Below are 16653 nucleotides of genomic sequence, written 5' to 3'. Positions count from 1 at the left end.
TAGTTATGCGATAGTTCCTACCTTCTGTCCAACATGCTTGTCTTTTTGCAATGTATTATGCTCCCTAAATAGAATTATTTTGCCATAGAGGCTTCGCTTATACAGCTTGGGTCCAGATTATTTGAAGAAGCATTTTCTCTCATACAAACAATTGCTTTGAGGACACCCTTCTCTCTCTATCTTCAAAGATACACTGTATATACTCGAGTATAAGCCTAGTTTTTCAGCCCTTTTTAGGCTGAAAAAGGCCCCCTTGGCTTATACTCAAGTGATGGTCCTGACGGGAAGGCGGACCCACATCTTCCTGCCAGAACCCTCACCTCTCCACACAGCAATCCAAGAGGGGAGGGGAGGCCACGCACCTTCCTCTCTTCATTCCTTCCCACTTCCTCTCTTCCCACCTCAGATTTTCCCCACTTTTCCAGCACCCCTTTTCTCACCCGAGTCTTCCCTTTTTCTGGTATCCCCCTTCCTACCCCAGTCTTTACTATCCCCAACTCCTCTCTCTCATTTTTCCAGAATGCTTTCCATCTTAGCCTTTCCCAGGTTCCAGCCTCTCTTTCCCATTTCAGTCTTGCCCCCTTTTCCCACCACAGTTTCCCACTTTCCCAGGCCCATTTTCACACCTTCATCTTTCGCACTTATTCACTTGCCCTCTTCCCACTCCAATCTTTCCATCTTTCCAGCCCCTCTCCCCCTTTTGCACCCCATTCTTGCTCATTTTGCAATCTTCCTTTCCCACCCCAATTTTCCCAGCTTTTCTAAATCACCCCCCCCCCCCACACACACACACACACACTAGACTGGGGTCTTTCCCACTTTTCCAGCCCCTCTTTCCGTCTGAACCTTTCCCAGTTTCCAGCCCCCTTTTTACACTTCAGTCATTCTCCTTCCCCAGTTGCCCCTTCCCACGCCAGTCGTTCCCACTTTTCCTTATCCATATACACACAGTATTTTCCCCAAAATATATACCATAGTTAAAATAAACTATGGTGATTATTGGCTTGTTGTTGTTGTTGTTGTTGTTGTTGCATTTATTATTTTACTCTGTTTATTATTACTACGTTTATTATTTTACTCTGTCATTATTGTTAGTTTGCATTTATTATTTTACTCTATTATTAATAGAAGAATACATAAGCACATTTACATTGAATGATTTAATCAGAGTTGGACAATCTTATCTTAAATTACAGTTTTATGTAAATATTCATAAACATTTAATCTATGGATGCCTCAATTAATGTAATTTTATTAGTATCTATTTTTATTTTTGAAATTTACCAGTAGCTGCTGCATTTCCCACCCTCGGCTTATACCCAAGTCAATAAGTTTTTCCAATTTTTGCGGTAAAATTAAATGCCTCAGCTTATATTCAGGTTGACTTATACTTGAGTATATACGGTACTTGGTATGGTAAAGGGCTTTCCTAAATAAGTCAGATTTGAACTCTCTTTACTATGTTTCTGCAAGCAGGTGAAACCCCTTTTATTCTTGCAGTTGTTTAATAATTATTTTCTAACCTGCTGAATTTTTATTTGTTTTTGTTTTTAATGGCTTATTATTTTTAACAGGTCTAATTTGAGGGGATGATTAATTACTTTTTCACTTTTGTATCGATGTGGGTTTTTTTGGAATCCTACACTGAAAAAACTACTCTGGGGAAAAGGAATAATATTGATGATGACAATGACAATAACAATGATCAATAATTAAGTAGAGGGGCTCATCCAAACCACCATTTTTCTGTCTCTGTGGGCAAGGCTACCATGCACAACGTTGCTGGGCACCTTCTTGTAATTCTATATGAAAGGCAGGTTCAGAAAATAAAGGAAGACTGACCACAGAGATGAGAACACCATGGGAAATATGCCAAGTGCTATTTCTTCCCTGATCGGGTAACCACAAACAGACCCCACAGGTATGTATAAAATGCCAGGGCTCAATCCCAGAAAGATAATAGATTAAAGATATCTTGAGCTAATGACAGAGTTCATTTTATTCCGCACACTGTGGACTGACTACACAAAGACTTTCCACATATCAGGTCTTAGGAATGGAATGCACTGAAATTTGATCCCTCTTTGAGACCAAAGGAAAATTTTGTGGTAAATGCACAAACAGATTTGCATGGATCCTCAGCTAAAACGTGTGCATTTAGACATCAGATGCTTCATATCAGAGGAAGCTCCACACCACTGGGTCCCTGGCATCTGTTTCAGAAGGCAACATAAAACTACGAACTGAAAAACATTATCCAATATATAATTACACATTGCAGCTCGCAAAATGCATTAGCAGCTGAGGCATGGATCATGCTGCCCTCTGCCAAATTGGCAACCTGTACAGCACCTCTACTGAGCATGTGCAAAGTGCAATTGCGCAGGTACAGCTGTACCAGGAGCTCCAATTTTGTTAGCTTTGCATTTAATGTTTGTTATAGTCCTAAGTTTCAGGGACTCCGCAGATAGGTGGCTTCTTTTGGCTGCAATCATAGGGCAAGCCACCTGTCAATTATAGTTAGGTTCCCTGGTCTCGCCCCCCTTTTTGGGTTTTAGGGGGAATTGGAGCCATTTTGAGTTCAGTCCACACAGAGAACCCTTTCTCACAGGGCATAAAACCAAGAGCTCCTGTAGAAAGCTTCGTCTTCTACAACTTGGCCAGGGAGATATACAGCCCACAGCTTGGCCGGGGTTATACAACCCTACATTTCCTTTGCTGAAGAACTTCAGTCAGCCATCATGGAAAACTGAGTTCTTTTCCCCTGGAAGTCTACAAAGCTCTGCTTGGTAAGGGTCACTCGCGGAAGCCAGAAGTAGTTGGTACCGGGTGCAGGGGCTCCACACCACCAGAGGCAAAGACAGACTGCCCAGATTAGAAGTTAAGGATTTCCCCATTAGTTACAGTTATGAAGATAGTGCCTGTTCCCTGTGGACAAGATTGAGAGAGAGCCAATAGACTGTTAAGAAAGCCTTAAAGTACCTGTTTGTTTTCATTAATAAAGAACTTTGTTGAACCTTTAAGCAATCTAAAGACTCCGTTTTAAGGAAATCCAAAGGCTTTTAATATGAGGCAGCCCCGGTGTCCCGTTGGGCACACAGAATTTATGTCCTGTCTACAGTTTTATGCACAGGCCCAGCGTGCGACAGCACAGCGATGCTCTGGCCAACAAGTAACCACAAACATTCCCTGCTTAGCATTGCAAGGATGGCAGTGGTTTAAATTCAAGCAAGCTATTAAGGATGAGTTGGTGTAATGTTTAAAGCCAATCTAATTAGTTTTTCGGGGGTTGATGCATTTTTAATGTTCGGATGCTGCTCCGGGCTTCACATTTTCTTCGCCATTTTAATGGCTTCTTAGAAGATAAACAAAGTAAGGATGGAACAAAGAGGGGTCCCAGGCTTACATCTTGAAATCAATTGGGACCCATACGAATGAAACAGGAATTGGAAGAAAAGCTGGTGTGACATTAAGAGTATAGATCGGACATGAGCAAACTTTGGCCCTCCGGATGTTTTGTACTTCAGTTCCCACAATCCCTAACAGCCTCGGGCCCCTTCCTTTTCCCCCTCAGCTGCTTAAATACATACATGAAATAACAAAATAAAATAAATAGTTTCAAAATAACATGATAGAGAAATAGAACACAGGGCGGGCCAAATGTGCTAGAAATAAAATTGATAAAACCCTGAATGTGTTTCTGATTGAGAATGTGTTGGGACAGACAAAGTATGGAATATATATTCACTCGCCAAAGGCACATTGGAAGAGTCATCTGAAAACTTGATAAGCATGCCCTCTAAACCAGGGGTCCTCAAACTATGGCCCGAGGGCCGGATGCAGCCCTCCAATGTCAATTACCTGGCCCTTGCTCAGTGTCGGGCCCCCGGTGGCGCAGTGGGTTAAAGCACTGAGCTGCTGAGCTTGTTGATTGAAAGGTCGCAGGTTCGATTCCGGGGAGCGGCGTGAGCTTCCGCTGTCAGCCCTAGCTTCTGCCAACCTAGCAGTTCGAAAACATGCAAATGTGAGTAGATCAATAGGTACCGCTCCGGCGGCGGGAAGGTAACAGCGCTCCATGCAGTCATGCCAGCCACATGACCTTGGAGGTGTCTACGGACAATGCTGGCTCTTCGGATAAGAAATGGAGATGAGCACCTCACCCCAGAGTCAGACATGACTGGACTTAATGTCAGAGGACTACCTTTACCTTTACCCTGCTCAGTGTCAACCTAAGTCTGAAACTACTTGAAAGCACACAAAAACAACAATCTTATCTCATCAGCCAAAAGCAGGCCCACACTTCCTATTAAAATACTAATAAGTTTATATTTGTTAAAACTGTTCTTCATTTTAATCATTGTATTATTTTAAGTGGGGGTTTTTTTGCACTACAAATAAGATATGTGCAGTGTGCATAGAAATTCATTCATTTTTTTTTCCAAATTATAATCTGGCCCTCCAACAGTTTGAGGGATTGTTACCTGGCCCTCTGTTTAAAAAGTTTTAGGACCCCTGGTTTAAACCTTCATCCAAGTCACTAATGAAGATGTTGAACAGAACTGGGCCCAGGACAGAACCCTGCATCACCCCACTTCTTTCCAGGATGAAGATGAACCTTTGGGATTGGTTACTTAACCAATTACAAATCTGCCTAACAGTAGTGTTATCTAGCATATATTTTACTACCATACTCTGTTTGCAAGAAGTTCATGAAGGATGACCTTACTGAAATTTATTTATTATTACTTTATTTATTTATTACTTACTTACTAGCCGTCCCCTGCCACGCGTTGCTGTGGCCCAGTCTATGTATATTTGTTTTCCTCCATCGCAAACCCGACTTGTGGGAATGAGGGAGAGGGCCTTTTCCATGGTGGCCCCCTGGCTTTGTAACTCGCTACCTGGGAGATCAGGTGGGCCCTCACCCTGGCAGCTTTTAAGAAAGATCTAAAAACTTGGCTCTTCCGATGTGCCTTTGGAGAGTGACCATATATCCCTTTTCTGCCTGTGCCATCTATAGTGTTGTCCTCATAATGCCCCCCCCCCCCCCCGTCCTTAATGAAGACCTAACCCCACTGCTCCTCTCTTATGAGCTCCTCCCTCACAAATACATTTTTCCACTACACATTCAGGGTTTTAGCATTTTTATCTTGAGCATTTGGCCCGCCTGTTGTGTTTCTATTTTTTTCATTATATTCTTTTGCAATTGTTTATTTTATTTTTGTTACTTTATGTATCTTATTGTGATGTCATTTTTTATTACTTTGTGTTTTATTTTGTTGTGAACTGTAACTCCCTTTGGGGAGATGGTGGCGGGGTAAAGTTTATTATTTGGACAGCAAATCAAGGTATGCTACATCCAGAGCTTTCCCTGCATCTACTAAGCTTGTAACCCTATAAACAAAACAGATCAGATTAGGGTTCTTGTAGGTTTTTTCGGGCTGTATAGCCATGGTCTAGAGGCATTCTCTCCTGACGTTTCGCCTGCATGCATAGATGCAGGCGAAACGTCAGGAGAGAATGCCTCTAGACCATGGCCATACAGACCGAAAAAACCTACAACAACCCAGTGATTCCGGCCATGAAAGCCTTCGACAATAGATCAGATTAGTCTGGCATGACTTGTGTTTGAGAAATCCATGTTGATTTATCAAAGAAGTGTCAAACTACATTATTCTACAGTTCAGATGCACCCTCAGTTTGCTTCAAAGGTATTCAAGGATTGCTTGATATCCCTTTCTGTTGCAACTCACTATGCCCTTGAACACTGCTAAAACAGGTGAACTATTCAAGCACCAACATCAAAGAAAGAAAAACGGGGGGGAAAAGTAGGAACGAAATGACCAAAGTGACAGATAATCGCACTTTGCAGAATTTGCTAATGGATCGATAATTAGTTGCAGTTGTTTGGAAGAGGCATTTGTCCAACCTATAGATCTGGCCAGGCCCAATGCTGAAAACTAGAGGCATACAGTTGGCAAAAACAACTGTCATTATGTTTACACATGCTTTCTTTTCCCCTCAGATTTTGCTGTATGCTGTATGCTTTCAATTTTGCCGGATGCTTTTAAGATTTGATGCTGAATTAGTAATCAAAGTAGCTGTTTCCTCTATCCAATACTTTCCAAGCACATCCTCCTCAAAAGATGGCACTGGCAAACCTCCCCAGAACGAATCTTACCAATAAAATCCCATGATAAGTTTGCCTTAGGGTCCCCATAAGTTGGAAATTATTGAAGGCATGTGAAAACAAAAACAACTTCCACCCTCAGCATGTAAAAACACAGTCCTAAATCAGTAGTTCCCAAGCTTCCTATTTTCAAGAAACTCTTTCTAGATCAGTGTTTCTCAACCTGTGGGTCGGGACCCCGGCGGGGGGAGGGGGTCATGAGAGGGTGTCAGAGGGGTTGCCAGAGACCATCAGAAAACACAGTATTTTCCGTTGGTCATGGGAGTTCTGTGTGGGAAGTTTGGCTCAATTCTATCGTTGGTGGGGTTCAGAATGTTGATTGTAGGTGAACTATAAATCCCAGCAACTACAACTCCCAAATGTCAAATCGGTTTTCCCCAAACTCCACCAGTGTTCACATTTGGGCATATTGAGTATTTGTGTCAAGTTTGGTCCAGATCTATCATTGTTTGAGTTCACAGTGCTCTCTGGATGTAGGTGAACTACAACTCCCAGACTCAAGGTCAATGTCCACCAGGCCTTCCAGTATTTTCTGTTGGTCATGGGAGTTCTGTGTGTCAAGTTTGCTCCAAATCCATCATTGGTGAAGTTTAGAATGCTCATTGACTGTAGGTGAACTATAAATCCCAGCAACTAAAACTCCCAAATGGCAAAATCAATCCCCCCAACCCCACCAGTATTCAAAATTGGGCATATCGGGTATTTCTGCCAAATTTGGTCCAGTGAATGAAAATACACCCTGAACATTAGATATTTACATTACCATTCATAACAGTAGCAAAGTTGCAGTTATAAAATAACAACGAAAATAATTTTATGGTTAGGGGTCACCACAACAAGAGGAACTGTATTAAGGGGTCGCGGCAATAGGAAGGTTGAGAAACACTATTCTATATTGACCCACTGAATGTTTATAATGGAAATTCAGTGTGTAACAAAATTCTGCATATAGGTTGCACAGTCAGTTTCCATGGGCCACTGGTCTTAGGGTTGATTATTGTAAATTAATACTGGTCTCAGGGTTGACCATGATAAATTATCTGTTCAACAGTGAAACTCTCTGCCACCGAGTGTGGTGGAAGTTCCTTCCTTGGAGGCTTTTAAACAGAGGTTGGATGGTCATTGGTTAGGGGTGCTTTGATTGTGCCTTTCCTTCAAGGCAGGGGATTGGACTAGATGGTCCTTGTGTTCTCTTCCAACTATTATTCTATGATTCTATGAATATTAGAGGAAAGTTAACCTTCCATAGCACATATCTTTGGGAGAGAAAGATCATTAGGAGATGGACGGACAAGCATTTTTTCAGAGAAGCTGTTGCAGGTCCTTCATGGAAAAAAAACAACTCTCAAACATTGCTATATAATCCGGATTATCCAACCAGATAATCCATATTATCTGCTTTGAACTGGATTATATGAGTATACACTGCCATATAATCCAGTTCAAACCAGATCATCGGGATCTTATATGGCAATGTAGAAGGGGCCTAAGACACCATTGACTGCAAGACGCGCACTAATTTCAGTACCACCAACAGGAAAAAAATGTGTGTGTGTGTGTGTGTGTGTGTGTGTGTTATATGCACCCACGGTTCTAAGATCCACCCCATTTTTAGATAAGTATATATAGGGGAAAGTGCATCTTAGAATTGAAGAAATTCAGTAATTTAAGAGGTGCTTTTCCAACCCCTGTGTTATTTGCAATTGGAGATAGACAGACAGACAGATAGATAGATAGATAAGATAGACACACACACACACAAACAGAAATATAGAAAGAAATTTTATGTTAGATACCACACAAACCATATTGTGTGTATATGCCTCTGATAAATAAAAGTTTGCAGGCAAATTAAAATTTGGACTGGTTCCACTCTTTATTTATTTATTTATTTATTTATATTTTTCATGTCAGGAGTGTCTTGAGAATCTGCAAGTTGCTTCTGGTGTGAGAGAATTGGCTGTCTGCAAAGATGTTGCCCAGGGGAAACCCGGATGTTTTGATGTTTTACCATCCTTGTGGGAGGCTTCTCTCATGTCCCTGCATGGGGAGCTGGAGCTGACAGAGGGAGCTCATCCACGCTCTCCCCGGATTCGAACCTCTGACCTGTCGGTCTTCAGTCCTGCTGGCACAAAGGTTTAACCCACTGTGCCACCAAGGGCTCCTGGCTTTTAAAAATGTATGACTGATTTACATTTATCTCCCACTTTATTCTTTGAATTTGATCATTTATCATGCAGATTTACAAGCAAACATTCAAACAATACAATCAAATAAAATTTAGCATGGGGGAACAACAGAAAATCCTGCTCTTTGCTCTCGAGACTTCAAAGAAACATCTATTCTATCCCTCCTCATGAAACCCTCACAACAATCCTGTAAGGCAGGGTTTGAGTGAGAGACATTAAAGAGAACCAGGTCTACTGTGGCATGTTTCCTGCAGGAGTTTGAACCTGACTCTATTTAGTTGTAGTCTTGACGTTAACTAACCACAACACCACGCCAGCTCTATAAATGCCCAAAGTATTAAAATGTCATCTATAAAAGAAGCAATTATTGAGTACTTTTATTTTACTGCTCAAAACAATGTAAGACCTGAATAATCCATAGTAAAGGGGTTGCTCATGTTTGCAGGATAATTTACAAAAGCATGCAGGAATACAAGGAAGCTTCTTTTACCAAGTCTTTTTATGCCCTCACAGCCCACTTCTCTTTCTTCTGTCCAGTTGAAATTTTTTATAAGTATCAGCTTTGGAAAGATGGTGAAGGACTGCAAAAACACAGACTTTTGGTGCTGGGTTGTACAAAGTGTCTGCAGAAAACAGCAATAAATTTTGATCTGGGAAGAATGGGATTTTATTCCAACACACAGTTAGCAGTGTGTGTTTGCCTACAGAAGGCAAGGGAAACAGCAGCTGCCTCCAGAACACCTTACTGAGCTCAGTAAGAGCAAAACAGAAGACAGGAGAGCAGACTGGCTTGCCTCACCAACTATTTCCATCATGTTAAAAAAAGGGGAGGAGCTTATTACTATTACTATTATGTTTATTATGTTTATTATCATGTTTATTTATACCCTGCTTTTTCTCTCCACAAGGAGACTCAGAGCAGCTGACATTAAAAGCATTTCAATATAGTCCAAAACCTACAAATATACAAACATTAAAACAGAATTAAATATCACTGGTATTTTTTAAAATGCAGTTAAAATATATTAAAACATATTCAAAACTAATAACCACAGCAGCCCCTGACTTGATCTTAAAAGCCTTCCAATTTAAAAGAAAAAAATACACCTATAATTTTGCCACTAACATGCAAATAATAAAAAATGGAGACTTGTGGACAGAAAAAAAACAACTCTGGATGGATGCATTTTGAAAGAAGGTGGTCCCTAGTAAGTGTAAAATATTTTGTAAGCTTTGACTAACACAATAATTTCATTTCATGCATCTATATTATCAGTTTGAATAAAAATTTTGTCCAACAATATTGAAATACTCTTTTGGAGGAGGACTATAAAATCCTAGCCACACATAGTGTGTGTTTCTTCAACCATTGGTACCAAAGTCATGCCCAGGAACACTTCTACTTTGTGAACTGATGCATTCCTATATGCAAACCCTCCTTCCACCCCACCTGTTTTTAGGAGTAGAGCACTTTTTCTCAAAGCCATGCCCTTCATACATCTTTTATTGTTGTCCTAATAGAAGTGGGTTCAGCAGCTACCCAATCCATCAAAGGCTTTACACATCCTAAATCCCAACCCTCACACCATTTCCTAGATCTCCTCATATAGAAGATCTTGCCTTTGACATAATCCAACCTCTCTCTTCTCAAATGCCACTCTCAAAATCTTGCAACTCCACCATCTAAACTCCACCATCTAAACTCCACAACACTCATCCCTGATCTCTGGGCACACTGGGCAGGAAGAGGTTGGGAAAAACCAGCTTGCCTCCAGATTTTGTAGGGCTACAACTCCCATCATCCCTAGCTACATTTGTCGAAGCCAGTAGGCACTAGAATACAACATGTAGAGGGCCACAGGTCCCTAGCCTTGCCTTGTTCAGCTATTATTTTGCTATCATTCCCATTATCAGCCACATTGGTCGAAGCCGATAGGAGTTAGAATCCAACATGTAGAGGGCCACAGGTTCCAAGTCTTGCCTTACTCAAATTTTATTGAACGATTACTCCCATTATCCCTAGCCACATTGGTCGAAGCCAGCAGGTGCTAGAATCCAACATGTAGATTGCCAAAGGTTCCAAGCCTTGTCTTATTCAGATTTATTGGATTATTTGGATTTTATTGGACTATTATCCCTAGCCACGTTGACTGACACTGATAGGAGGTAGAATCCAATATGTAGAGGGCCACAGGTTCCAAACTGTGCCTTATTCAAATTTTATTGGACTATTACTTCCATTATTCCTAGCCACATTGGTCAAAGCAGGTAGGCGCTAGAATTCAACATGTAGATTGCCACAGGTTCCAAGCCTTGCCTTATTCAGATTTTACTGGATTATTATCCCTAGCCATATTGATCAACACAGATAGGAGGTAGAATCCAACATGTAGAGACCACAGGTTCCAAGCCTTGCCTTATTCTAATTTTATTGGACTACTACTCTCATTATCCCTAGCTACATTGGTTAAAGCTGATAGGAGGCAGAATCCATCATTCAGAGAGCCACAAGTCCCTAGCCTTGTGTTATACAGATTTTATTGGACTATTACTATCTATATAAATAAAAATGTAATAATGTTAGTTTGTGGGATTAACGTAACTAAAAAACCACTGGACGAATTGCTGCCAAATTTGGACACAATACACCTACTAACCCAAGGAGTGAACATCACTAAAAAAACTGATTTTGTCATTTGGGAGTTATAGTTGCTTGGATTTATAGTTCACCTACAATCAAAGAGCATTCTGAACTCCACCAACAATGGAATTGAACCAAACATGGCACACAGGACTCCCACGACCAACAGAAAACATAAGAAGGGTTTGGTGGGCATTGACCTTGAGTTTGGGAGTTGTAGTTCACCTACATCCAGAGAGCACTGTGGACTCAAACAATGATGGATCTGGACCAAACTTGGCAGAAATATTGTAGTTACTGGGATTTGTAGTTCTCCTACAATCAAAGAGCATTCTGAACCCCACCAACGACAGAATTGGGGAAAACTTCCCACACAGAACCCCCATGACCAACAGAAAATACTTAAGGATATCCAGTCCAACTCCCTTCACCAGGGCAAGAAAATCTAATCAAAGCCCTCCTGACAAAGAGCCGTCTAGCCATAGATATAGATAGATATGATCCACACACAGAGAGATATAATAATAATAATAATAACTTTATTTATACCCCGCTACCATCTCCTCATGGGACTCGGTGCGGCTTACATGAGGCCGAGCCCAAATACAACAATACAAGCAATAATAACAACAATACAAGCAATTAAAATCAAACATAGACAATAAACAATAACATAAACATTAACAATAAGACAACACACTATTAAAATCTATGGAAAGGCCAAATGTAAATTGAAATTAAAATAATGCTGGACTTGGGCGAAAAAAAGTGATGGAGCATTGTGGAAAACATACAAGCAAACCTAAAACAATGTAAAGTGCTTTGGATCATTATTCAGGGAAGGCACACTGCAACAACCACGTCTTCAAGCTCCTTCTAAAGATGTAGTGTCATAGATTTGAAAGGGACCACTAAAGAAGGACTATGATATGTTGCATGTTCCAGAGTAGGCAAACCAGACACTCTCCACATCAACACTGACAAAGAAACAGCAAGAAATACTGTTTACCCACAAGCATAAAGAAATTACATATATTAGAAACGAGCACTTTCTCGTTACTTTATTTTCCAGATCACCAGACTGGGCCACAGCAACGCATGGCAGGGGACCACTAGTTTAATATAATTTCACAAGTTTGACAAATGAATAAATAAAGTATATTATTATTCCCATAATCCCTAGCCACATTGGTCAAAGCTGATAGAGGTTAGAGTAAAAAAAAAAAAGTAAAGGGCCACAGGTTCTTCAGCCTCGCCTTATACCCTGCTCCCATTGAGCCCCACAGCTCTTTGTTGGCCACTATCAACAACCCCACTTTTGTCATCCCAAGCATGACACAGTTCCCACAAAGCCCACAGTGACAGCAACTCATGATGCAACACACAGTTGATGACGCAACACACACACAGTTCTATCTACTATGCCTTTGTAACCCCACCCCATAGTGACTAGGAGTCTCCCACTCACTCACTCTACCCTAAAAATACTCCTCTCCCTCCCTATTCATCTGTTGGGAGTAGGTTGTATTCCACTAAGGCTGGTGCCAGAATAGATGTGTACCAATCAGGTGCCACAGGGCTCTTTGTTGTCCCTGTTTTCCCTGTACAGCCAGAGAGACACTTTCCCAGCTGAAAACAGCTACAATCCTTCCACATGCCCAAGTGGTCCAAAGGTGGTCTTGCAATGCTTTCCTTGTAAATAGTTCTGGATCCCACGAATCCATGCAATCCCAATTGTCGGGGATCTTGGCGAAAGGTTTCCCCCCAAATCTAGGGGAGGGGTCTCCAAACCTGGGCATCTTTCTAGTGTGGACCCCTCTTTCTCTGACAACAAAGGGCCCAAAGGGTGCCTTATGGGTACAACGCATCTCTTTTGGCACAAGCCTCATTGGAGAAGGGTCCACTCCCGACAATATGGGGAGAGGAGCATGAATGGAGTTGGGGCGTATTTTTAAGGTGGATGGAGGCACACATTGGGAGGGAGGGAGAGAGAGATGGGCATTAAGGCGGTGCCCTGAGCGACAGCATCCCACGTTTGAGAAACCTAAAGCACCCCTCTTGCTTCCATTTCCATGGCATTCTGTGCGTGCAAACAGACACGCGTGCCCCTTCCTCCACCCGGCCTAAAACTCACCCCACTGCCGGCTCCTCCCCTTGCCCAGGCAAGCCCCTTCCCCAAAGGAGAGAGCCCAGCCAGCACCACGCCCTGCTGGTGGTCTCAGTGCCCCCCAAGCTCTGCCCAGCCCAGGACCCTTCCCCATTTATTTACCTCTTCCATCCTGGACCCTTCACGGGCTGGGAGGGCGAGCCATGGGGCAAAAGCTGAGCATCCTAGTGGTAGGGAAGGAGGGAGGGAGCCTTGGGCACAGCTGCAGAGCAGGCGACCCGCCTTGGTGCCCCCTCCCCTTCTGCCCGCCTGTCTCCTCCCTGCTCAGCCCCCCTTTGCAGCCATCCAAAGACACAGCCCAGAGTGGGTCATGTGAGGAGGGTGTCTCTCTCTCTCTCTCTCTCTCAATCTCCCTCTCTTTCAATCTCTCTCTTTTATCCAGGCTGAGGAATGGGAGGAGGTAGAGGAGGAGGAAGGCTGGTAGAGAGAGAGAGAGAGAGAAGGAGAGACCCCCACCCTGCCTGATGCAATGCTTTCTCTTCCCACTGTCGTACACCTTTTGCACATCTCCAGAGATGCCCTTCCACTGGTGCCACCCCTAAAGCTGGCTTTATCCAGAGCTGGCAGGCAATGTAAGCAATATTTATTCTATTTATCGTGTCAGGAGTGAACCAAAACAGTTGTATTCCAATATAAGCAATGATGATGATGATGAGAATAATAATAACAGTCTTGAGATGGCAGGTGATGGGAGCGATGATGAAGATGATGATAATTGCTATAGTATCAACCCAAAGACAAGGGAAAGGGGACGTCTCTGGTCACGGAGAGCCGTGCGTACTATGCAACACACCCGCTGCACATCTATGCTCTGTGCGCATTTCTCTTACATAATTTCCTTCACCCTCCCTCTCTTCTCTTCTTTCCAAGGCACGTTTCAAGGTTCTGTTACCGCTTTTTTTTTTGTCATGTCAGGAGCGACTTGAGGAACTGCAACTCACTTCTGGTGTGAGAGAATTGGCCATCTGCAAGATGTTGCCCAGGGGACGCCAAGATGTTTTGATGTTTTATCATCCTTGTGGGAGGCTTCTCTCATGTCCCCACATGAGGAGCTAGAGCTGATAGAGGGAGCTTATCCGCGCTCTCCCCGGATTCGAACCTGAGACCTGTCAGTCTTCAGTCCTACCACTTATAGAATCATAGAGTCATAGAGTTGGAAGAGACCTCATGGGCCATCTAGTCCAACCCCCTGCCAAGAAGCAGAAAAATTGCATTCAAAGCACCCCTGACAGATGGCCATCCAGCCTCTGTTTAAAAGCTTCCAAAGAAGGAGCCTCCACCACACTCCGGGGCAGAGAGTTCCGCTGCTGAATGGCTCTCACAATCAGGAAGTTCTTCCTCATGTTCAGGTGGAATCTCCTTTCTTGTAGTTTGAAGCCATTGTTCCGTGTCCTAGTCTCCAGGGAAGCAGAAAACAAGCTTGCTCCCTCCTCCCTGTGACTTCCGCTCACATATTTATACATGGCTATCATATCTCCTCTCAGCCTTCTCTTCTTCTTTGCAAATCTAAGGCCCCTTCCGTCCAACTGAATAAAATCCCATGTTATCTGCTAGGAACTGGAATACATGGCAGTCACTTTGGACTCAAAGTGAACCTTAAAAACTCTGGCATAGACAAAAAAAACTGTGAAGTCCTGGCCCTTGAGGGCTCTAACTGGAGGTCAGCTGTGTCCAGCAGTGCTGCACACAGCTGAGGCATGAATGGAGGGCGAGGCATGAATGGAGGGCGAAAGAGATAAACATACCAAGAGGAAGGTGCGTCAAGCCAACCCCGGCCAGGACCGCCTTCCATGGGAAACCAATGTCCTCACTGAAGGAGAACATGCAAATCAAGAAAGGGCTCCGCAGTCACCTACGGACTCACCGCCAGTACACTGATCTTGGAAGACTATCCTACTCAGACAACAAGGGATCGCCTAAGTAAGTAAGTAAGTACATGGCAGTGTCTCCCAAAGCAGTTACGATACTTCCAACTCAAGAACGGGAAACGTAACATTGGTGGATAGAAAAAGAGATTTAAAGATGGGATTAAAACTGTAAAAACTGGTGTAGACACCAAGAACTGGGAAGCCCTGACCCTTGAGCACTCCAGTTGGAGGTCAGCTGTGACCAGCAGTGCTGTAGAATTTGAAGAGGCATGAAAAGAGAGAAACGTATCAAGAAGAAGGCACATCAAGTCAACTCTAACTGGGATTGCCTTCCACCTGGGAACCAATGTCCTCACTGCAGGAGAACATGCAGATCCAGAATAGGGCTCCGTAGCCACCTACGCCAAGACACTACACTTGGGGGACCATCATCCTTGGGCTACGATGGATTGCCTAAGTAAGTAAGTAAGTAATATGGCAGTGTGGACTCAGATAATCCAAAGCAGACATTGTGGGATTTTCTGCCTTGATATTCAGGATTATATGGCTGTGGAAGGGCCCTAGGAAAAGAGGAAAGGCATGGTCCTCTATGTACAATATTATTTTGCCTCCCATAGCAACCCAAAATGCTTCTCTTTTCCCCTTTCTGTTGTGGAGACAACAGTGATTGAATTGCCTCCTTCTGATATAACCAGCTTGCCTCCTACAGTGGCTACTCTTTTTTCTTACAGACCACTTGTGTGGTTGAGATGCCCTTCTTTAGCAACGTGGTCCCAAAACTGCATCCCTCCCTCTCCTCAAAACAAGGCTTAGAATCATAGAATCATAGAGTTGGAAGAGACCTTGTTTTGTTTGTTTGTTTGTTAAATAATGCAATACAACTGTTTGGCTTGCTCCTGACACGATAAATAAATAAATATAAATATTTTGAAGAAGCTGTGGATGGTGGAATCTGTAAATACAGAATCCATGGATACAGAGGGAGGGGGAAACTGGTGTTACCCCTCCTCCCTGAAAGATCTAGTCTAACATCTTATGCCACAAACAAACCAAAAAAACCCCCAAACTTGATTAATCCCAGGGTACACTAACATATATCATGAGCAGGATTTCATGATGCAAGACCCACACTGCCATAAGATGCAGTAAGATTCTTAGCTGAGGCAGTGGCTATACACATTGCCAAAAAAATACCAAAGGAAAAAGAAAAAAATGGAAATGTACTGATGTCCATATCTAACTTTGAAAAATGGGTTTGTTTTTTAAAATGTTAAGTCACACTAGAGAAGGGACTGTCTGTGTGCATGTATCTTCAAGCCACCTTATGGCAAACTCATAGGACTTATGGCAAACTCATGAATTTCATAGGGTTTTCTTAGACAATGAGTACTCAGAGGTGGCTTTGCCATTTTCTTCCTTAGAAATGTAGCCTAATAAATAATAATAATAATAATAATAATAATAATAATAATAATAAACTTTATTTATACCCCGCCAAGGGGACTTGGGACGGCTAACATAAGGCCAAGTCCAACAATTATAATGAAGCAAAGTACAAGTAATAACACCAGATAAAATGCAAACAATAACAATAAAAT

The 16653-nt window shown here is 42.5% G+C and overlaps 1 protein-coding gene across 1 annotated transcript in view; it reads right to left on the bottom strand.

The window, feature by feature from the left end:
• ARHGAP23 (Rho GTPase activating protein 23) overlaps window positions 1-13445 on the bottom strand; it is a 285796-nt gene extending 272351 nt beyond the window's left edge. Inside the window, exon 1 of the mRNA XM_060780918.2 lies at window positions 13290-13445. Coding sequence (XP_060636901.2) covers window positions 13290-13298 — 9 coding nt within the window. The 5' untranslated portion in view covers window positions 13299-13445. The remainder of the gene's footprint in view (window positions 1-13289) is intronic.
• Window positions 13446-16653: the final 3208 nt, after the last annotated feature.

The sequence above is a fragment of the Anolis sagrei genome, chromosome 6 (genome assembly GCF_037176765.1).
Source record: "Anolis sagrei isolate rAnoSag1 chromosome 6, rAnoSag1.mat, whole genome shotgun sequence".
NCBI lineage: Eukaryota > Metazoa > Chordata > Lepidosauria > Squamata > Dactyloidae > Anolis > Anolis sagrei.
This window is presented reverse-complemented; position numbering and strand designations above follow the sequence as displayed.